Source organism: Solea senegalensis, linkage group LG18, assembly GCF_019176455.1.
Source record: "Solea senegalensis isolate Sse05_10M linkage group LG18, IFAPA_SoseM_1, whole genome shotgun sequence".
Classification (NCBI taxonomy): Eukaryota; Metazoa; Chordata; class Actinopteri; order Pleuronectiformes; family Soleidae; genus Solea; species Solea senegalensis.
The window spans coordinates 4,575,301-4,598,506 of NC_058041.1; the positions used below are offsets into that span (position 1 = coordinate 4,575,301).

The following is a 23,206-nucleotide window of genomic DNA, read 5'->3' on the forward strand; positions in this document are numbered from 1 at the left end:
ATTTTATACTATTTTTCTATATTTTAAAGTGTTATTTTATAATTTGCTGCAGCTAGATTGTTGGTTTAATTACATTTTTCACATAACGTTACAGTATAATAAAACTTCTCTTCCCAAGATACACTGCGCGTGCTGAGTGCAACCTACATCAAAGATGTAGCAAAAAAAAAAGATGTATTACGTAGACAGTATTTTTTGGAACTGAAACTTTCTGTGGTCAAACCGAGAAGTTAAAAATAAACCAAACTTATTTCATCATTCTGTAGCGATTTATGACGCAAATTATTTATAAATAATAGCACAATTTTGCTCAGCCACGTTTGCACACCGGAAAGGATGATGGGTTTGTGTGATACGTCTGTACAATAGACAATCTAGCGCGAAGCGAACCGCTGTGTTTGCTGCAGTCAGTGGAGACCTTAGCTAACAGTTTACCCCGAGGATGACCTGACCGCCGTGCCCCAGTTGGCTCGGTCGCCCATTTCACCGATCCAGGTAAAGTGCAAACTAATCTTAAAACTGGTCCACTTTGGTTCGCCTCGTTGTGCTGTATATATGTAAACGGAGTGTTAATATGGGTGGGCTAAAGGAGGCTCGATGCAGTCGGCTTTAAGCTAGCTAACGTAAAGCATGATTTGTTGGAGCAAATAGGAGGGATAAAATACTTCAATACTATACTTTCTATAGGATTTGGCTGTCGATGATTGTCATTTTCATAATATAATCCTAAATATAAAGTTTACAGATTATTAAAATGATGGACATGTTGTGCCTTGTCAAAGAATAAGAAAATACACAGTATATATATATAGTTGTATTATTATTGTTATATTATAGTCACATGTCCAGTGTGTTTTATTATCTAGATTATTTTCATCTATCCATACAGCAGAAATCACTGTATTTTAAAATGGCTGAAAATTACACATTGATGATCATAATTGTTAAATTTTTAAATGTATCATCTAATAATAATTAGACGTTAATAATTTGTTTCAAATTAAGACTTCAGGCCTACACAGGTTTGTTAAATACCAATAACATAGTCGCACATCAGCAAATGATGTCATGAACATTAAAGAGCAACATGTCTGAAGTTCAGTTACCTAAATGTTTTATTCTTAAATACACCATGAAAACCTGTGGGTAAATAATTGCAGGGAGTCTGTTCTGATTGATTCACAAACTAGGACTTGGCTGATGTTAATGACTTTGTTCGTAGAAGCTACAGTGATGAAGAAAGTGAAGACTGGCAGATGTCCAGGTAAAGCTTATTACAGTGAGACACAGAGGAGGACAGTCGTCATCCTTTCTTCTAAGACCAGATTTAGGCCAACAGGTTTGTCACAGACAGAGACTGTGTTGTTCCAATCCTTAATGTTGACTGACTCTGTCGGGAACACATGATGGAGATTGGGGGTGAGTCAAAATATCGATTTGGTCGTATATACCGTCACTCAAAAGTAAACAGTCCCTGCCAGTTTCACTACTTCATGTCTCTCCTTGTTACAGAGAAATAAGAGATTGTTAATGAAGGCAGCTCAGATCCAAGGAAAACTGACACAATGCCAGAAACAGTGAGGCATCATAGGGCCAGAGCCAGGTCCGATATATATAGTTAGTAAGCCTTGAGATAGTGTATCCGGTCCAGATGCCTGGTATCTAGGGAGGGGAAACCTTGAAAGGCGCCTAAGTTTGTGTCGTATCTAAATTATGGCTGCTTATAAGAATATGTGAGTAATTACATTTTTAAACTTCACACTCCGCATGGCAGCGCCATGTCTAAAAGCCCATCCCAAATGGAGATTATTATTTTTTGTCTTTAAACACATTATTTTATCAGCCTACCAGCGTTTTGCAGTTATTATCAGTATCTGCATTTATATTTGTAACCCTCACAATATTGTTAAGCAATAACAGAGTGTGCTACTGTGTCTCTGCTGCCCTCCTCTGGGCCATTTTGTGTCAAGCCCCTGTTTCAGCTGACGACAACAACACTTGTAGTCTTTTTCTACTGCTAATTAGAATCCATTAGTAAACATCTATATACATTACATGAGAAGAGAAAGTATTGACATTGTTGGAGTTTAGATTCAGCTCCAAATATTGTTGATCGGCCTGTCTAACCTGTAACAATCAGTCTTGATATAGGCCCTGAAAACTATCGATTAACACAGTGTAGAGCAGATTGAACATGAGACGTCAAACAGCAGCTGACAGATTGTCTTTGACGGTTGCTGCCTCCTCATTAGCATTATTCATGTCGGGTTTTTTATTTTGGAGAGCCCTAACAACCCTTATCTGTGTAACCAATACTCACTTTCATGAAATGATGCCTCCGGATCAGGTTGCCACTCAATTTCCTTCCACCTTTTCGTGTTCCCCCTTCTTCTTACAGGGTTACATCTCTGCATCTCCTTGAGCCAGAGGTCTTTTGAGTGTGCAGTGAATTATTAACACAAGATGTGTATTTGTCAGGGTTTAAGGGGCGTGAGCTCATTATGTGATGGCTCCTGTCCTTGTTTTCTACTCTTTGATGGACAGATGACAACTGGAGGTTCCCTTTCTGGGAGAGGACGAGTCTTGAGTTGCTTCGCGTCTTTGACGATGGAAACCTCTGTGATCTTAAAGCTCCACTACGAAGAGCTGCTGTTTGTTGTCGCCTGTGTTTGTAACTCTTGGAGTGTGTTCCTGTGTGTTTGTGTTTGTTTGGAAGGTAGAGCGAGTAGGAGAGGAGGAGGAGGAGGAGGAGAAAGAAGAGGCAGTGGTGGTAGTCGTGGCATGCGTATGGGCAGCAGCTGGAAGTGGCAGCTCTCCCGGGCCATGAGACTCGCCTTGCGCTGGTGTCGGCTCTGCCGCTTGCACAGAGGAGGAGGAGGAGGAGGGTGGAACAAGTCGTGGATCGGCCGCAGGTTGTTGGAGCAGTGGAGTTACAGCAAGCTGCTGCTCAAGTCTCTGTACTACAACAGCCTCAGCAACTCGGACACACTGCTGGACTGCGTGTTTGAACCCATCTACTGGATCGTGGACAACGTGACGCGCTGGTTCGGAGTGGTGAGCGCTACTTCTACTTTGACTTCTACACCTCTTGTCTTCTCTCTCCTCACCGTCTCTCGTCTGCCTCTCTCTCAGGTGTTTGTGTGTCTGGTCGTCCTCCTCACGACCTCCGTCGTGGCGGTCGTCTACCTGTTCGTCCTGCCCATGATCTTCAGCACGTACCCCACGCACTGGATCGCCTGGCACCTCTGCTTAGGCCACTGGCTTCTCGTCATGATCGTCTTCCATTACTACAAGGCCACCACCACCTCTCCTGGAAACCCACCCAAGGTGACAAAAACCTTTAATGCATTATAGGTAGAAGTGGACGAGAATGCGCTCCACGGTATCATGGTCTCCTTCAGGGGTGGGTCGTCCTTGTGCAAATACGACAATCGATACGCCATGGCAGATTTATTAATTAATAAAGTCATTCCCAATAGTTTCCAATAAAAAGATCATGAATGGTCAATGGACTTAACTTCACACTCCACTGTCCATAGAAAACTCCTCATCCTTTTGTGTTTTCTTTGCTTCAGGACAAAGTTCATATCCCCTCAGTGTCCGTCTGTAAGAAGTGCATCACACCCAAACCTGCCAGAACGCACCACTGCAGCATCTGCGACATGTAAGATCACTTTTTTTCCCAAGAGAGTTAATCAATAAGAAGAATGAATGCTGCAATAAACACCTTCTGTGACATTACAGGTGTGTTCTGAAGATGGACCATCACTGTCGTATCCTTTATTTATACGTTTTCATAAGAAGCAGAGTGGTTTTTTTTTTGTGCCACACGTTGTATGACCGACATTTGACCTCAACGTGACTCTCAGCCTGGCTCAACAACTGCGTCGGCCATTTCAACCACCGCTACTTCTTCTCCTTCTGCCTCTACATGACCCTCGGCTGCATCTACTGCAGCGTCAGCAGCCGCAACCTGTTCCTGGAGGCGTACAACGCTGTCGAGGTGAGGCGGGATGACGGACTTTACCTCCAGTTTTAGTTTCCGTCAGGTTTGTCTGAGGTGAATTGCTTTGTCGCGGCTGTCGGCTCCGATAAGAAAAGAAAGCAGAGTTTGATTTCACACGAGCAGAGAAACGGGAGACGTGAAAGTGATCTCGACTTTCTAATCTCGGAATCGAGATCTCTTGTCCGCCAGATGGTCGACAAACGACAACAACAGGCTTCGAATGCAATCAAGGACGTGTAAGCAACGTCGTCCTGAGGCAAAACAGTGACCTCAAAATTTACATGTAGTTTTCCCGTTTTTAAAAGTAAACCCTCGGAAGAAGCAGCTCGCCACAAGGGGGCGACTGCACCGGTTGCAAAAAAAGATCCCCATGGGAAAATGACTTTCTTCTTCTCACTTGACTTAATAAAGTCAGTAAACATTTTCCTGAGGAGTTAATGGTTCTTAGTCATTAGTTTCAAGTCTTCTTCAGTAGAACCTGCTGTCAACTTTTGTAAATTATTTTATGTTTAGAGGAAAAATAGGCGATAAACACGGCACGACCAGTGTGATTGACAGCTGGTGGTGGTAAATACTGACTTCCCGATCTTTGCCGAATTTGTTCAGTGCATACACGTAGCGGGACTTCTTCCTGCATTTCCAGTCGGAAACTATTTACGTTAGCATTTTCGGAGATTTTAGTCATAATTCTTCTAAATAAATACACGCTAGGGGCTCAAGGTTAGTTTCGTCCTTCATTTTATGGTGGGGAAGTACAGGAACAGGAAGTCGCTGCACTTCTTTTCTGTCTTTCTTTCTGTTGATGCGTAGAACAAATCGTATTTCCAGTGTGGATTGGGTCGTGCAAGTAGGTCCAGTTGCAGCCACTGAGGAAAACACACCCACTTAATCCTGATTGGGTCACACCAGTGGCTCGGGTGAGGGTCAGGGTTACAGTATGTTTTTCCAAGCGTGTGTTTTTGTGCAGCTGCCGATCTCGAGGCTTCACAGCGGAAGTCTGTAATCCATCTTGTTGACATAACATAAACACGTTTTTTTTCTTTTTTTCTCCCCTCGCCCCTCAGAGTTATTATCAGACTCCGCCTCCCACGTTCACCTTCAGAGAAACCACGGCTCACAAGAGCGTCATCTTCCTCTGGGTCCTGACCAGGTGAGCGACACTTCACTGGCTTTTCGCCACGTCTTTTTATTTTTGACTTTAAACTTAAATTGAGATTATAAAGTGATTCGTCCACCTGCAGCTCGGTGGCAGTGGCTCTGGGAGGACTCACGCTGTGGCACGCCATGCTCATCTGCAGAGGCGAGACCAGCGTGGAGCGACACATCAACCGCAAAGAGACCAAAAGACTCAAAGAACAGGGCAAAGTACGCCACGAAACTGATAAAATCGTTAAAATTGCAAGTGTTTGGTAGGAAATTCAACTTGAATCTGTTTTTTTTGTTTTCAGGTTTTCAGGAATCCGTTTCATCACGGCAGAATGAAGAACTGGAAGTTGCTGCTCGGGGTCGAAAAAAGGAGGTGAGTTGGTGAAGTAATGTCCCGTTAAAGTATCAGAGTGTGTTGTTTTAAATATAAACAACCTCCTGAAAGCAGCTATTATTTTCTCTTCCTCAGTCACTGGATCACGCGGGTTCTGTTTCCCTCCGACCATCCTCCCAGTGGAGACGGCATCATGTGGGACTGCATCTTCACCAAGAGAGACCCCATGGCCATCTGACCTTCTGACCTTCTGACCAGCCATTCCTTAAGTTTTCTTCTTATTATTACTATTATTGTTACATCAGAAACATTTTCCCTGCATCCCACTGCAATCGTTTAACAAAGGAAAAAGATGCTTTTGCTGTGTGAATGTGTTTGGACGTAATTAACTCGTGATCGCCCTTAAATATCACCCCGTCACTGCAGATGTGAGATTATTTTTTAAAAAGGTGCTGCTGGTCAGCGCATTCATTTTAGTGCAGTCTTCGCACCAGCACAACAACAACAACAACAACTCTAAACAAATATCATCATAAACGTGTGTCTTTGAGCTGAGGACAAATCCAAGGAGACATGTAAAGAAAGTTCAGTTCCAGCTGTACAGAGACGGTTAAAGGTGTTGTATAACGTGTTGCGCCCCCTGCTGGCCCTCTGAGCCAACATGGCCTGCCTCAGTCACTGATATCATTAAAATATGTTTACTTCATCTTGCTTTTAGACAAGTTTTTCTGTCTGGAAAGTGAAGTTTGTGTGGATTTGCACTGCACTGCTCACTCCCTTTACCAAAATACAGAGAGAAAATCAGCAATTTTACAGCACAGCACACAGGGGTTATTAATCCACTGTTGCCTCACTCAGTAAATTTAAATGTGTGTTATTTTAGTGTGTTAAATCCCATATTTGGCACAAACTAACCAAAGAGGCAGCAGCAGACCAGCAGATCAAGTTTCCCTGTGAGCTGAAAATGATGATTTTCTCTATGGCCTTTGGTGTGGGAGAGAGGGACCACTTTACAACCTCAGGTTTCCAGTTGGGGGGAAAAAGCCGTCTAACTGTGAGATAAAGTGGGTTAACATATTTTTAAAGTATCATAGACTTCAGCACGCTTAAAAAAAACTGTATCACTGTGTGGCAACCCTGTAACTTTTATTACAACTTAAAATAGCCACTTTGACGTCATTTTTGCTGCATAATAGAGATTTTGTGAGATATTTCTTACTACTGCTGCATGTTTACACGTGTAATATGTCATCATATCATGGGTTTTTTTTGTAGTGTAAAGCTGATGTCCTGGTGCCAAAGAGTGAAACAAAAACAAGACTTTTCTTTTTCACGTTTCTAAAATGTCGGACTTGAAATCTATGAAACACAAACAGAAGCTGTTGTGTGCCTTGTTTTTTTGGGGTGGTTAGTGTCTTCTTCACCTGAGACACTTTCAAGTGATAAAATGCACTGTGAATATTTTTTTTTTAATTATTTTGTTCATTTTCACCTTCTATTCATAGATGTGTCTGATCTGCAGTTGCCATAGAAACAGGACATGATGCTGTGACGTGACTGGAGCTGTGCTCCCGTTTGATTCATTCTCTCTTTTTGTAATTAAACAAAGAATTGTGTGATATTTTTGTGTGTGTGTTTTTTTAAACACTTTAATGACATCTTAAATTAATTCTTAAGACATTCATATAATATTGAATCATTTCTCATAATTCTGAGATTAAATTCAGAGAGTTGGAATTGTGCGATTAAAGCAGTACTTCTCTCAAATAGTGGGGCGGGCCCCCCTGGGGTGGCGTGGTGAGGTGTCGGGGGGGCGTGAGAGGCAAGACAGGACAACTCATACAGTGGTTTATACAGATAAATAAATAAAATGATCAATAGTATTTCAATTGTGACTGGATTAAAGTCATAAATCTGAGTTTAAAGTCAGAAAGTTGTAAGTCTGAGAAAGTCATAATTAAAGTTTAAAGATTAAAGTCATAATTCTTAGATAAATCAGTAATAATTCTTAGAAAAAGTCATAATTGTGAGATTAAAGTCAATTCTGAAATTAAAATCATAACTCTGAGATTAGTCAGAATAGATTAAAGTCAGAAAGTCCGAATTCTGAGAAAAATACTTGGAATTCTGAGGTTAAAGGGGTTTTCTTTATCGTTAAAAACAACACTACAAGTCGTTTGTGTGATTATAAAGAAAACACTTTAATGACATCTTAAGTTAGACATTCACATAATATTATTGTCTCATTTCCTTGGCATAAATTGACCTCACAGACATGACTCAACAGAAACTGAGATCAACAGCGTCAATGCCTGATTGGATATTGAGTGAGCATGTGTTGGACATAACCTTTAATCTCAACATGGACAAAATTAAGCCTAATCTCCACCCGGCTGATGCACACGCAATGACATTAATCAAACTCACAAGCTGAGATGGTGAAATGACGTTTCAGGATTCAGTCTGAACGCACAAACGTTTAATTAAAACACAAAAATAGACGACGTATGTCCCATTTCCTTTCTCTCTTCATACACTTCACATGTACATGTATGTTAAACACATATAAAGTGGTTTTAAATGAAGTCAGAGATTAACTTTTTTTTTTAAATAATTTAGTTGGCTAATCAGGAAATCAGACGATAACATCTGGTTATTTAACAAAAATGATGTTACTTCGTTGTGATGATGACACAAAGCACCAGTGTCTAAGAATTAGTGACATCTAGTGGTGCAACTGCAGACTGTAACAAATACAGGAATCCTCCGCTAAACTCATGGCATTCCCAAACATTTCGGGGAACTACGGTGGCCTTCACACACCAAAAAAGGATGACATTCTTCCTTGTTTTGCAAGGTAAGTTTGTCACTACCCGAAGAAAATCCCTCACCCTGACACTAAGCATTAACGTGATTTTATCTTAGCCCTGGCTGGTTTGTCCATTTGGGTTGCCATAGAAACATGGTGGCACAAGATGGCGGCCTCTGTAACGCAAGGCCCTTGCTTTAAGTCCATAAAAAGGGGATATTAGGCTACAAAAACTCAATTATTTTCATTTTAAAGTGATAAGACATTCGTACGTACGGGTAGTATATTCTATTCCGATCAATACACCCTCCCAAATATTATACACACTGGTTCTTTTAAATTATAACAAAACTAAAATGTTTTGGCACCAACTCATGAAGAGAGAAAGTAAACGTTTCACATTAATATTCATCAACTAGTCATTTCATCGTTGTACCTTAAAGACTTTTTGCTCCAATTTCTTTGTGCATTCATGAAAAAAAGAAGTCACTACAGGAAGTAACATCAGTAAAAAGGTTAAAAACTATATCGGCGGATTGGAGTTACACTGAGGAGGGAGACATGTTGGTCCTGGAGGTCGAGGAGAGAGGAGAGGAAAGGTTGTAAAAAAAGAAATCACCTTCCTCCAGGACTTCCCACAAGGAACCTACACAAAACGTCAGATAGAGACATGAGTATTAGGGCCACATGTAAATGCATCATTTGAAAGAGAGTAAAAAAAACAACATGAATTCTGAGAAAAAAGTCATAATTCTGAGATTAAAGTCAGAAAGTCGGAATTCTGAGATTAAAATCATAATTCCGAGGTTAAAGTCAGAAAGTCGGAATTCTGAGATTACATTCATAATTCTGAGATTTAAATTAGAAAGTCGGAATTCTGAGATTGAAGTCATGATTCTGAGAAAAAAGTCATAATTCTGAGATTAAAGTCACAAAATCGAAATTTTGAGATTAAAGTCAGAAAGTTGTAATTCTGAGAAAAAAAGACACAGCAAAACACAGCTGACTCTCACCACTCTCCTCGCGCCTGCACCGCCTCGCTCCTCACCAGCCGCTTCTTGTCGTCCAGAGGTCGACCCAGAGCTCGCAGCACCCGGGCCCGAAACGGCAGAATCTGGGAAGGTGAAGAAAAAAAAAAGATGAAGATCTTTCAGATGAATATAATCCCTCAATAGCAATGACTATTATTGAGAGGAAATGGTCTGCATGTAAAACGTGGATTATTTCACCTCGTGTGTGGGGAAGTGTGAGAGAGCGTGAAGGCAACGCAGTGAAGCGATCCGTACACTCTGCAGGAAACAAAGGTGGTTAATTAACATGATGACACAAGGGAATGACTGATAAAAACACAGTATAATGCTCTGAATATTATCCAATTTATCGATTATTAACTGATTACTATCTTTAAGTGTTTTTTCCATGATTAAAACAAGTCTGAGACAGTGAAATTGGTACGTGTCTCTAACCATGGCAGGACTACAGATGAGGGTCTGCAGCCTGTTGACCAAAGCCTCGAGCTGCTGGATGAGAGCAGGCGGAGGGTCGATGAGGACGGGCTCCAGGCAGGACAGCGTGGACAGCTGGACGCCCTGATCGGGACAGGACAGGGCCTCTAGGAGCAGAGACAGCAGCTGGACGGAGAAAAGACGACATTCAGCATGTTAATGACGAACCAGCTGCTTTCAGACTGCTTCATAAAGAGTTGAACAGTTTGTGTTTTTACTCACTGCTGGCAGCTCCGTGATTTGAACCTGCTTCGGTAGTTTGTTGACAATATTGGACAGAGCCTTCAGGTAGTTAGACTTCTTTTCTGAACGAAGAGACACAGTGAATGAAATTGACCAATGATGACAGATGAATAAAGAATACATCATCTGTAAATTATGATTTCTTTGTACCTGGCTCCGCTGCGTTGAAGCCTTGAACCAACTTGGGCGAATTCTCGCTGAAGAAGCGCTGGCGGTACATGATGCGGACGTCGGCGTGGCAACCCCGGTTCAGGATATCTGCAGAGTCACTCATCAGGAGCGAGAAGCCGTCTGCTGCCATGGCACCGAGATCAGAGTTATCCAGCAGAGTGAAGAGCTTCAGAGGAAACAGAGGAAAGAAACGATTAAAGACAAATGAGAGAAAGACGAACAGACTGACTGACTGACCTCCTGACTTAATGATTTAGTTACTGACTCACCAACTAACTTTCTGACTTTCTTAATGACTCTCCAACTCACTGACTTACTCACTCATTTACTACGTTACTTATTAACTTACAGACTTAAATACTAACTGACCTACCTCGTACGTAATTGACTAACTGTACTAACTTACTTCATAACTCATCAATTACCTAATGCCTTACTGACTGACTTACTTAACTTACTTAGTGAATCACATATTAACATACTGACTTGTTTGATTACTTAATAACTCACTGACTTATTAATGACTCGCTGAATTACATCATGACTCACTGACTCAGCCAAGCATTAACTGACTCACTATGTTACCTTACTGACTTACTCACCGACTCATTTGCTTACTTGACAACTCACTGACTAACTTGCTGATTTAATGAATTACTGACCTACTTGCTGACTCATCAACTTAGTGACTTAATTTCCACATTTATAACATTCCAAGGACACGGTCTGTGTTTTGCAGGTGAAATGTGAGTCTGATTTTGCCTATAAACCTTAAACAGGGCCCTAAACATTGTGCGCGATTCACTAAAATATAACTTTACAATGACATAATACACATTTTAAAGTCAATTCTTTTTACAGTTTCAGGTAGTGCAGTATGAGAAATAAAGGATATAACAACATTTACCTTGTCAGTCAGTGATGTGGAGAGAGGATGGTATCGAAGGAGCAAAGCTTTGGCCACCTGGAGATAAATACAAAAGTTCTGTATTTACTTGTATATATAAAAAAAAAGATATTAAAACATCAATGAACTCAATTTACTCAACAACTGCTGACAGTACGTCTTCTCACCCAGATCATGAGGGTAAAGGCCTGAGTGCGCACAGGTGAAGATGTAGAGTCCAGCTCTCCACACACTCTCTTCATCATCCTCTGAATTAAACTGTCAAGAGAATCACCTGAAGAAAACAAAAACATGAAAAATAAGCCTGGGTCATACAAATAATACTGATATTTTTAGGCCACGTGAGATCTGGATATAAAGTTGAAAAGTTATCTTTTTAGAGGTTTGTGCAGTAACATTGAAATAACAATTAATATATTCTAAATGTAAAACTTCTACCCTATAAAAAATACAGCAATTTCTGTATATTCTTTTTAAATATAGTTGTCACCCTTAATTTTAGATGACATCTGGTGTATTTCTTAACTCTTCAGTTGGCCCTAGCTCATAACTGTGGTCAAATTCAGCCATACCACAAATATTCCATCAAATAATCCATCTTAAAAAGTGGGATTTTCTTATATCATCTAATGTTGAAGCCATGTTTTCATTCAATATTTGATTAAATATTATAAAAAATGACTAAAAAACATAATGCAAGTAATTCAACAGCTTTTAAACCCAGTAAAATACATGAAAGACGCCATATCACGATATGAAAACATCCAAAATCTTGTTTTATGTCATGATATTGATGATAATGTCCAGCCCTAACATGAACCACAGCGTTGTATTTAATCCAGAAAAGAGTTTGAGAGTTCTGCACTGACCCTGTGATCTTTTATTGACCAGCCCAGCAAAGCACTTTGCCGCCGAGGTGTACGACAGCGTGTGACTGCAGCTGCAGCTCATCTCCTCCAGCTGTGACAGCAGCTCATCCGCCTGAGGAACCTCCACCTACGTAACACACACACACAAAATTACAGTGTCAAAGTAAAGCTGCTAAAACAGAATTAAGTAGAATTTAAGTATTTTAAATAAACTTACACTGCGAGGTAGTGAACACACACAGCCCATGAGCAGACAAACCAGCTGAGACTGCCTCCATGACTCCCCCTGCTGCTTCTGAGGGGAAATTACAAGTCAGGCATAAGTGACACGAGAAATAATGGAAAACCTCAGATAATCCAAAGCTTAATTAATATAAGCGATAAAATATTGATGCTAGGGATGAGCTGATAGGATATTCAGGATCAAGATCAAGATCACACAATCAGGATTTGCAGGATTAGGGTTTAACTGATACAACACTCAGTATCGGTATCAAATACTGGTGAAAATCAGTCGTTCAGAAGCAAAACTTGTAATAATTATAAAAATAAATCACATGTACACACATTTTGATACCTTTTCTACAGACCTATACATGTAAATGAAAAAATCCTGGAAACACAGACCTTGAGCAGCTGAATGTGTGAGGGGAAGGAGTTGTCGGGCAAAAAGGAGACGTCGTCATCCAAGAAGAGAGCGACGGTTCTCTTCGCCGTCTGCGCCGCTAACCTGGTGATCGGGAACACACAGGAAACCACATGAAAAAACGCCTTCAACACCTCGACAACAAAGAGAGGAAAAAAGTGTGAAGCAGACAAGAAACTGTGGCACATTCAGGTGTGAAAATTAGGTATAGCGTGTTTTTCAGCTTTGAAAGAGAAACTCTGACTCACGCCAACATGGATTAAATACAAATTATACATTAAAAAAAAAAATCAAGAAAACAAAACCAGAAGAACCAAGAGCTGGTACTGACTGTGGCTGCAGCCTGGAGCAGGAAGTACTGATGACAGAAGCCACGGCAGACAGAACTACTTCCTCGACCAGAGGACTACGATGACCAGAGGACTCCTCACCTGCCAAATAATGAACCAGTGTTATCATGACGTCAACATTAACCTAGGGACGCACAACATTATCAGCACAATATCTGCTGATATTGGCTTTAAAATCCCCCAATATGACTGTTTTTACTTACAATCGCTCCAACTATTATTTTATTTATTTTGCACAATGAAAAAAAAATTATATTTATGACTGCTGCAACAGGGGTTCCCAGACCTTCATACATATCAAATTAAAGGATTTTCCAGCATGGGAGGGCGACTTGTAAGAGCCGGTGTCAGAACAAACAAGGGAGACATTTACCTAAATATCACCTTAAATTCTTTTAATAAATAAGTCACTTTCAATGACCCGATTTATAAAAAGACTGAGAGACTAAATGACCTCTGCAGCTGGGTACGAGGAAAAATGTATATATCAGTATCAATAGTTGGCCCAAGCACTACCAATATAGCAGCATATCAGTCCAAAGAGTCCAATATCGTTTAAAACCATCCATGTGTGGATCAGTTTACCCTGCAGAGCTGCTTGAAGAGCCAGGGAGAGTAGCTGCGGGATGATGGTTTCATGGAAACATCGTCCCGTCTCCTCAATGTCCTGAACCTGCTCTGCTATTCTCTGGAGGCTGCGACACGTCATCACCACTTCATCCACCGAGAACCCGACGCTACCTGGAAAAACAAAACACACACATACAGAGAATAAACAAACATCTGTGTCAATCATAAACAATTCATGATGTGAGGTGACCCCTCGAGGTCGTGGCTTAGCGATCAAACCTAGTTTAAAAGACATAAATCATGGCTTTACTTTACAGTTCAAGTTTAAATGAAACATTATGATTTCAGTTTACACCAGAAACCAAGAAAAAAGAATTAGAAACAAAAAGTCTTTCCAGTTCCAGATCACCTCACCTGTGTGTGCTGAACTGAGGACGTCCAAGAGGACAGGTGTGGTCTCCTTGACAACACTGGGTTTGATGGACACGGCTGCCAAGACAGACAAACACCGCTGACGCACTGCATGATGGGAAGGCTGCTCAGACGATTTTCTGTTGTCGTCTTGATCCATCGGCTCTGAGCAGAGGAGAGAAAGGGGTATTTTATTGTAATTTGGCAACATTTTTTAAATGTTTTTGGGTAGTCTTTGTATTTTCATGTACATGTGGGTTCAATATTATTACTTTGACTTACCAGCAAACATCTCCGCCTTTAGTCTTGGGATCAGTTTAGTGATAAAGACTGTCGGATGAAGCTCTGCTAAAGCTCCAGCACATTCTACCACAGCCAGACTGGAGGACGACAACACACAGGACAAGTGGAAGACAATTATTTTCATAACCGATGAATCTATCAATTATTTAACTATAACTATTATAACTATTGCTATTAACTATAATGATGAAACTGTGATGACACACAAACTTAAAGTCAGTTTGTATGATTTTTTTTGTTATAGGGAGCAAAAAAATTCAAGTTTAAGCTGAAAAATCAAATAGATTTATTAAGCTATGAGAATAGTTTGTGAAATTTGCTATATGATATGCAATATGAAACACATTACCACGTCTCACAGTCAAAATATAAAGTAAAACAAGGCAAAAAAAACAAAAGATAAACACAAATAATACCCAGAATACATTAAAATATACACATTATGGGTTTGACATATTGAAAGACAATTGAATAACGATGCATCATTCAATTATTCTTTTATTTAAGCGTAGGTAACGATGCTTTCCGTTCATTTTACTCATGTTCTTTTGAAAGGTGCCACCAGTTAACACAAACTTGGGGTGAAACCTGTTTAGACCAACATATTTCCTTTCGTTTAAAATATCTATATTTGGTGCCAGTGGATCAATAATCAGATTTCAGTGATTAAGGACATGTGACATGTTGCTGTATCAATGTTTTTTGCTGTACTGAGTTGTAGTGAACCAAAACAAATAGTGAGACCGAATGTTAAAACCTGTTGTTCTTGTTCTGTATTAGTAATTTCAATATGAGCAGGTTTTACAGTAAAAAACAACAGTGATTTTTAATAAATGAAGAAATTAAACAGATGTCAGAGTAAATATGACTAAGACAGACCTGACTTTGTCATCGCTCTCTGTCAGTAGCAGCCGAATCAGATGATCTACAGCCAGGTCAATATCAGAGTCCAGCAGCAAACCTGACAGAAGATAAAAAAAACCCAAACATGACTGAAATAAAAAATCTGACTCGGATTAAAGCAGTTTAGATTAAGTAGAGATTGACAGTCTCTCACCCGTTTGCTGAGACAGTGACGTGAGCAGGGAGGTGGCCGTGACCTGCAGACTGGAGTTGTTCTCCGACAGAGCTGAAAACACGGTGCTGCACAGAGACGCGCGGAAATCTATAAACACGCTCTCTTCTAACGAGGAGGAAGAGAAACACAACATGTTACTTAAAAATATCCTTTAGAACAACTTAGAACAGTATAAATGAACAAAACCATACTTCAAAATACATCTTTAAAGCTCCTTCTTGACATTTAACAACAGACTATCAGTTTTTTACAATATTATAGAAAAAGTATATATATATATATATATATATATATACATATTTACATTACGACAGAGAGAAAATGTCTTAAGGACAAATTGTAACAGCGTAAATAAGCAAAAACATACTTTAACTTTTTTTAAGTCAATATTTCATTTATTATTCATTAGAGTAAATGTAGAAGAATATGCAGGAGGTGAAACTTCTCCGGACTGGAATGAATTCACACAGTAATAAACCATATTTCATTCTTTGCAATAAAACAAATACTCAATCTGACTAACCTAAATCCTGATTCAGATGTAAAAATTCTGCTTTTTTGAGCATTTATGGACAAAATTGATCACATATGATGAGAAAACTCACCGTTCTCTAACGACTGACTTGTTTTTACTGCTTGAATGAATTTCAGCACGACCTCCAGTAACGTCCGTCTCTGCGAACACTGCTCACACAGGGGGAACAAAATAAGTACATCTTGTAAGTTCCTGGTTCAACATCAAGTAGGAGCTAATATTAGCACTCAATTATTTAAAGATATATTTAAAGATGTTTCTTCACCAATTTTGCTTAGTAATGGAAGAGACTTGCACATAATTAATGCTGCAGATAATAGAAAATGTGGCTCTTTTGAAGAATTCCAACCATAATCATTAAAAATATGAATATATTTAGATATAAATTTGACTCTAAAGTGGTTTGAGTAACTTAACAGTAGATCCTGTGGTGACACTTATAACTTGAACCTCAGGTTCATGTGAAAAATATACAGTACAGCCTAGAATCACATCAGACAGTTTGAAGTAATCACCAAGTTGTCCAGCATGTGTGAAGTGCAGCTACTTCCTCAAAACTATTTCAGGGAAATATAAAACCATGTTATATTTTGTTTTAGTAGTTATTCTTATGAAATATATACACATTCAGGGTTTAGATAAGGATTAGGGGTTAAGGGTTCTTTTATTTTATGGCAAATGGCAACAACAACTGTCTCAAGACAATAGCAGCAACAGGAAGTAGCTGCACTTTCACACATGTGTAGAATAAATCATGTCTCTGGTGCAAATCGAGGGACAAAGGAGGACACAAAAAACAAAACTGTCCCCTTGAGTGAAGCTAATAGTTTGTGATCATGCAAGACTTGAGCACAATATTCCCACAAGGTTTGTGCAGAGGATTCAGGAAATTACATATTTATTAAAACACTGATTAAAGGATTTAAAAAATATAAATACATACAAATATTCAAATGAAGATTGATATGAAATGAACAATTAATTTTATCATGAAGTAAAGAGACATGTGGATGTACCTGTGTCCTGTTGCTGTACTGCTCGAGGAGAGAAGGCATGACGGCTGCTGTGACAATGTGGCTCGCCCTGGTGGAGGCGCTGCATGCGGCCTGCAGCAGTTTGGCACTGGGCCACACAAGCTTCAGGTCAGGCTCACATAGGTGGTGTTTGCAATCTGAAATGTGGGGGAATAAAAAATGGAAAATATCAGCCCGATTAATCGGATACTATTTGTCAACATGAGTTAACTGGTAATAATCTACTGGATTCTGTCTTGTTTATATTCACTACTTTGTGTCTCATCCTCCCGAATCTAAATCTGCTATTAAGCATCTTTCCCTTTATTGAGATTAATTTATTGTTTGTACACTGTCCCCAATACAAATAAAAGTTATTTTATTTTATTACTTGATGTGAGGTGGTTGTGAAAGGTTATTAATAATAATAATAATAATAATAGATGTGTGGCATTTCACCTGTGAGAACAAGATCCAGGAAGGTGCTGAGCGAGTCTTCAGAGTCAGAGCTGAGCACCGCGCGAGACAGACAGGAAGTGAGTGCGGTTACAGCGGCGAGACCTGCAGATTCAACCCTCTCACTGGAAGTCTGAAACACCTGCGATCAAAACAGTTAGATCAAACTTTAGCTTCAGACGCAGTCAGGTGTGATTACACCAGAAGCTTGTTTGTGTTGTGATTTATTTGTTAGATGTGATTACGTGTGGTTTTTCCTCTAGAGAACAGGATAAAAAAACCTCATCATACAGCTTTGGCACGGACTTCATCTTGTTTCCTTGGCTTTTAAAAGTGAGAGAAACTGGATTTGTTGACTTCTTTACCTCTGTATTTTGAGTTGCGTTCACTCCTGATGAATCATCGACTCTGCTCTTTCACCTCATCATAATTTGCATCATCTAAATAAGACAAGCTAATGCAACAAAAATGGACTAAACTAATTTCAGAGTCAGTCTAGGTGAACAAAACTTTAAAGATCTTTCCTGTTGTTGAGGATTGAAGTGAGTGAAAAGACATTTTTCACCTGCAAATAGCTTCTACTGACAAAATAAACACTTACAAAAATGTCCCAACAAGGTTTACACATCACATAGAAACATAAACGAACCAAAATCATACAAAGTATTTTTATGGAGCCTCAACAATAAATTGATTTCAGACAAACCTCTCTGCGCAGTGATGTCCACAGTCCCTCGAGAAATTCTGCAAAGTCCTTGTGTTCATATTGTGACACACAGGCAGTCTGGAAAAAATAAATAAAGACAAATTTACTTCTGATCAGAATCCGAAATACCTTTCTGATGCCAGGGAGAAATTAGTTTTATTATATTACAGTGGCTTAAGCCAAGAACTGAAATACCGTATGTTCAGACCAAATTACAATAAAAAGACATAAAAATGTGTGACAGTATATAAACTAAAGGTTGCTAATAGTATGTGCATTAAAATACAATAAACTATTAATAAATGTAGATGTACAAGCATTTGTGTCTACTCTTGACTGATGATACATGACAAAATGAGTATAAGTGATATTATATTCAATTTCAAGGGTTTCTATGGATGAAATGTGCACAGGAAATGTTACTTGAATCTCACCAGAGTCTGCAGCGAGTCCAGCTTCGCACTCTGTACGTCCGAGTCCAACTTCTCGATGATGAGCGGCAACAGAAACTGTAACCGTGCAGAAAATAAACACTAATCATTAAAAGGCCCCGACAGCCAAAAATCTCCAAAAACAAATAATTTAATAGGACATTACCTCAGCAAATTTCGGAGTCCCGGCAAGGACGGACCTCAGAGTCTCGATCAGTTCCTCTTTGGTGATGCCGTGAGGGTCGTTAGGAGGCTGCAGATAAAAGAAGAAGGTAAAAAGGCAATTAAAGCACAAAGAAAACACACATGTGCTCAAAACGTTTACTTTAAAATGGACACTGATTCATAAGCACACAAGGTTTTAGGGCTGGATGATATTAAAATATTTATTCACGACAAAAAGTGTACCGAAATATAATTTTTAGATTAAATATTGTCCTGACCTACACATCGTATTGACAGATGTTCAATTAATTTAAACCAATTAATCTATTTTAATAAATGTGGTATCTTGAGTAAAAGTAAAACGTTTCTTGATTTTAATGAGTGAAAAATATGGCCGTAGATGTTTTGCCTGATGGCACTTTACTTTGAATTTGTTGAAAATAACCCTAACCCTAACCCTTTTTTTTGGATTCCATACATTTAATGTATTATTTTGATCCTTTATTCTCTATTTCTGTGTTTAAAATAGTTGTGACCTCATCCTGTCTAAAACCTATTCAGCCTTTCTTGGCCAGGACAGTCTTGCAAAAGACTTTTTTAAACCCTGGTTGAATACAAAAAAAATAAATACATACATACATCTTTTAATCTTTTCATTTGAAAACACTAGAAGCATTTTAATCTTCTCAAACTGGATCAATAGACATGTGTTTTTGATTTAAAACTTTTAACTCCAAAATACAAGAAGCTAACCTTCATATAAAAGGACATTTATTCTACCATTTGTTTTTGGTGAGGTAACAGCCATTCACTGACAGGTTACCATATTGATATGCATCATGTTTGAGAGTCAACAAATGATTGCAGAGATGTGGGGGACGATTGTGTGACAAATCGTTGCGTTATTGTTTTCTACAGAGTTTGTCTCGGGTCACAGGAAGTGGCTGATGACATTTCTGTCTGTCACGCTCACCACTCTCATCAGCCCTCAGTCCAAAGCAGCTGAGTAAACAGGGACTTACGGGGGTGAAGTCAATGGGGAAATAGCAGGACGTCACTTCGAACAGCTCCTCTGCGAATTTACCTGAGACGTGGGAGAAGAAATAAACAGGATCAGCTCAAAATCTGAAAAGCATGGACATAAACAAGCTTTAAGAAACTAGAGGAGTTGATACCTAGATTGTAGCCTCTCTGGATGATGAGGTTTGCGATCTGGAAGGCGAGCAGGAGGTTGCGAGGATCCCGCTCACCGTCCATGGACTGAACGAAGCCAAACACAAAATCGGAGCCCAAACCCTTCAGTTCTGTCGATCGATCGCACACAAGAAAAATCACTCTTTAATTCAGCTTTGACTTAGTCCGGAATCAAACCGACAACGAAACAAGACTCTTACCAGCCTCTCTCGTCTCCATGAGGTTGATGAGCATGCTGTAGACGCACGATCTCTCTGCCAGCATCAGAGACTGCAAAAATAAAGCCATATTAATGTTTTATTTACCAACAATGCCTAAATTTCAGAGCAATTTAGTGGGGATGGTAGAGCAGCAACTAACGATTATTATCATATTTATAATCTGTCGATTATTTTCTCGGTTAAGGGAGTATGTGTTAGGTCCATAAAATGTGTGAAAGTGTTTCCCAAACCTCAAAATGATTTTTAAATTCAGTTTTAATTATTTCTTTGGCAAATGTAGCAAAGAAACCAGAAAATGTTCACATTTAAGATACTTGATCAGTTACTGTGACAGCTAAAAAAAAAGCTATGATTGTATTTATAAAAACCAAAACATTTTGACTCAAATGACGACTTAATTTGTGGCAACTCTTCACTCCAACACGAGGATGAACCTCACCTGCACGTGAACGTCCTGAAACAAAGACCGGAGCATAGACACAGCTGAGCCAGGAGGCAGCGCCGTGCATTTTGTCTGGAAAATACATAAACATACACACAAAAAACTAAATGTCTGCGTGACGCTCTGCTGGGCCACATCTGAAATTTAGCAGTTAGTGAATGATACCACAGGGTGTTTTCACACATAGTTGATGAAAATCTATATTGGACAGACTCACCAGTGCTCTGAGTCCCTGTAAGACAGACGGGGTGATGACGTAATGGTCCTTTAATCGGTTCTCATAGAACGCAATGAGGACTTCCACTGTGGGAGACAGACATGGAGACATGGAGACATGAAGACATTATTAAATAATGTGAATGCAGTATTTTTTGGCCGACACGTTTGGCTTTTTATTTGTTTTTTTTATCTAATAAAAAATTAACAAATGTCAACAAATGACACATTAAACTGCTTAACTTAAACATTCAGTAAACAACACTTAGAATGTATAAAATGAATTTATAATACATGACTATTTCAATAATTGATTAATAGGTTTGAGTTTTTGTTTGTTTTTAAATAAAAGTTCTAAATGAGAATATTTTCTGGTTTCTTTTCTCCATCTAGCAAAGAAATAATTTGTGGGCAAAAGAAGACATTTGAGAACATCATCATCAGATTTGGGGATTAATTCATTGACGTGTACCTTCTCTCTGGGTGAGATTTCCGTAGCACTCTTGCAAAACCTCAGACAGCAGCTGGACTCCTCTGGCTCGTGTGTGAGGCTGAGTGCTCGTCAAACTCAGTCTGAGATAAACATGAAGAAGGAAACGTAAAGGTTTCATCAAATTAACACTTTAGTCCCACACCCTCCATTCTCTTACATCATGTGACAAAACCAGAAAACAGACCAATTACATGAGATAAAATGACTCAACAGTGCTGTCAAGTTGTTGTTCCTGTTCTTATTAGCAAAGCCAAAAGAATATGTTTTTGCCCATGTTTGTTTTTCAGAGCAAAGACCTCAGTTTGATAGGAATGTCCGTTTTGACCCAAGAAAGATCTTTTATTTTATTTTAGTAGTGATTTAGATATGAATTTCTTTAAAACAACTGTTAATCTTGTGTGATAGAAGACTGGGCTGACACTCAAAGGTACGTTTTCTAGAGGTTACTTTTTAGGCTGCTTTTGTCTTTTTGTTTGTCTGTGAGCAGCATCACTCAAAAAAGGAGGGATTTGGATGACGTTTTCTTGAATATAAGTTGTGCATTTTCTGATTTCTTTCTGTACTAACCTCTTCCTAGAAGGTTATTTTTTTGACTACAGTTTGTTTTTAAGCAAAATAACAACCGTGCAAAAAAAAAATAAAGGACGAATTTGGGTGAAATCTTCAGGGGATGTTGTTTATGGCATGAGGAAGAAATGATTTGATGATTACAGATACTGGATTTTTTTTTTGGAAGATTGTTGAGTGTATTCTCTGGCATTTGCAGCAAGATGACCCACTGGTTTGTAACCCGGTCGGAACAAGGGCCTTTCGGCATGGAGTTTGTATGTTTTCCCTGTGTGTGCATGGGTTTTCTCCAGGTTCTCCGGTTTCCTCCAACAGTCCAAAAACATGCAGAGGATTTAAGGTGTGAGAGTGGACGTTGTTTGTCTCTATGTGGCCCTGTGATGGACTGGCAACCAGTCCAGAATCAGGATACCTTTATTATTGAGTGTACCCGAGAGTGTACCTCGCCTATTGCTGAGTGCTTTCTCTTGTTTGTGAGCAGCAAACACTGACATATTCAAGGGACATACGTTACAAGCCAGATATTTTCACAGTGTTTTCTCTAATAATTGTTGGTGTTGTGTTTCAGAGGAGGTTGACAGCTCACCCCAGTGCTTCCACCAGCTGCAGAACGGTGAACTGTCCATCTTTGACAGCTGAAAACAAAACACACAAAAAGAACACTGAGCAGACCACACACGAGGATTTCCCTCTGCTGGTTATTTACCTATAGATTCACTAGAGTTCAAAGGTCCAGAGTTCAGCCACATTATGCTTTCACGGACACTTACACAAAAGCTAACAACTTTTAAAAGAACTAGCAATACAAATAAGTTATGTGACAGTGACATTAAAAACTACAGACACATTCAGTTGGTGCTGCTGTGGTGATAAAGTGAACAAGTGTGTATTTTCTGTGTGTGTGTGTGTGTGTGTGTCATGAGGTCAAACACCACACAGGATGTTGTGCTGCTAAGTTAGCTAGTAACAGCATCATGCCGCATCCGCTGGAGCTTAGCGGCTTCAATAACGTTTTTTTTTTTTTACAGCGAGCACTTTTGTAGACATGTAGAGACAAATAAAAACAAAGACTTGTTTACCAGTTGCTGCGTCTTTAGCTTTGCTGTCTTGTAGTCCAGAGACAAATTCCTCCACCAGCGACTGCAGCAGAGAACTGTCCGCAGCCATGGTTTGTCAGCCTCTGTAGCTCCACTGCAACTGCGCATGCGCGGAAACTTGAACACAAAAAAGTAATTTCCCGATTTTTTTATTTTTTTTTTTTTTTTTAATAAACAGTCACCCTAAAGCCGCAATTAATTTAAATCCACATTGATGTGTTTAATTATGCAAATATTAATGGCAACCACAACATGTTGGGTTTTTTTTGGTGCTGCCTTCAGCTAGTATCGAAATTCTCAAACACCACAGATTACAATTTAG

The 23,206-nt window shown here is 39.3% G+C and overlaps 2 protein-coding genes across 3 annotated transcripts; one reads left to right on the plus strand and one right to left on the minus strand.

Annotated features, from left to right (window-relative positions):
- Window positions 1-232: 232 nt before the first annotated feature.
- On the plus strand, window positions 233-7,107 carry zdhhc16b (zinc finger DHHC-type palmitoyltransferase 16b). Of its 2 annotated transcripts, none has more exons than XM_044014650.1 (10): window positions 233-495; window positions 2,717-3,054; window positions 3,133-3,327; window positions 3,576-3,664; window positions 3,745-3,773; window positions 3,870-4,003; window positions 5,071-5,156; window positions 5,248-5,371; window positions 5,455-5,525; window positions 5,622-7,107. In XM_044014650.1, the coding sequence occupies exons 2-10, from the start codon at window positions 2,782-2,784 to the stop codon at window positions 5,722-5,724; spliced, it is 1,104 nt and encodes a 367-aa protein (XP_043870585.1). In that variant the 5' UTR covers window positions 233-495; window positions 2,717-2,781; the 3' UTR covers window positions 5,725-7,107. The 2 variants fall into 2 exon arrangements, with proteins under 2 accessions (XP_043870585.1, XP_043870586.1); XM_044014651.1 differs by having other exon boundaries at window positions 2,721-3,054.
- Window positions 7,108-7,662: 555 nt separating this feature from the next.
- mms19 (MMS19 homolog, cytosolic iron-sulfur assembly component) lies at window positions 7,663-22,967 on the minus strand. The gene is made up of 31 exons (XM_044014618.1): window positions 22,867-22,967; window positions 22,374-22,422; window positions 21,200-21,300; window positions 20,729-20,814; window positions 20,509-20,583; window positions 20,049-20,118; window positions 19,830-19,958; window positions 19,677-19,738; window positions 18,656-18,742; window positions 18,493-18,567; window positions 18,059-18,136; window positions 17,356-17,494; window positions 16,900-17,054; window positions 15,954-16,032; window positions 15,328-15,453; window positions 15,150-15,231; window positions 14,250-14,347; window positions 13,971-14,132; window positions 13,572-13,727; window positions 12,968-13,067; window positions 12,618-12,720; window positions 12,208-12,285; window positions 11,991-12,117; window positions 11,289-11,395; window positions 11,122-11,178; window positions 10,194-10,380; window positions 10,023-10,105; window positions 9,762-9,926; window positions 9,525-9,584; window positions 9,309-9,409; window positions 7,663-8,941 (listed from the first exon to the last, which is right to left on the minus strand). Exons 1-31 carry the CDS (start codon window positions 22,952-22,954, stop codon window positions 8,911-8,913), a joined length of 3,096 nt encoding a protein of 1,031 aa, XP_043870553.1. The 5' UTR covers window positions 22,955-22,967; the 3' UTR covers window positions 7,663-8,910.
- Between the last annotated feature and the right edge of the window lie 239 nt (window positions 22,968-23,206).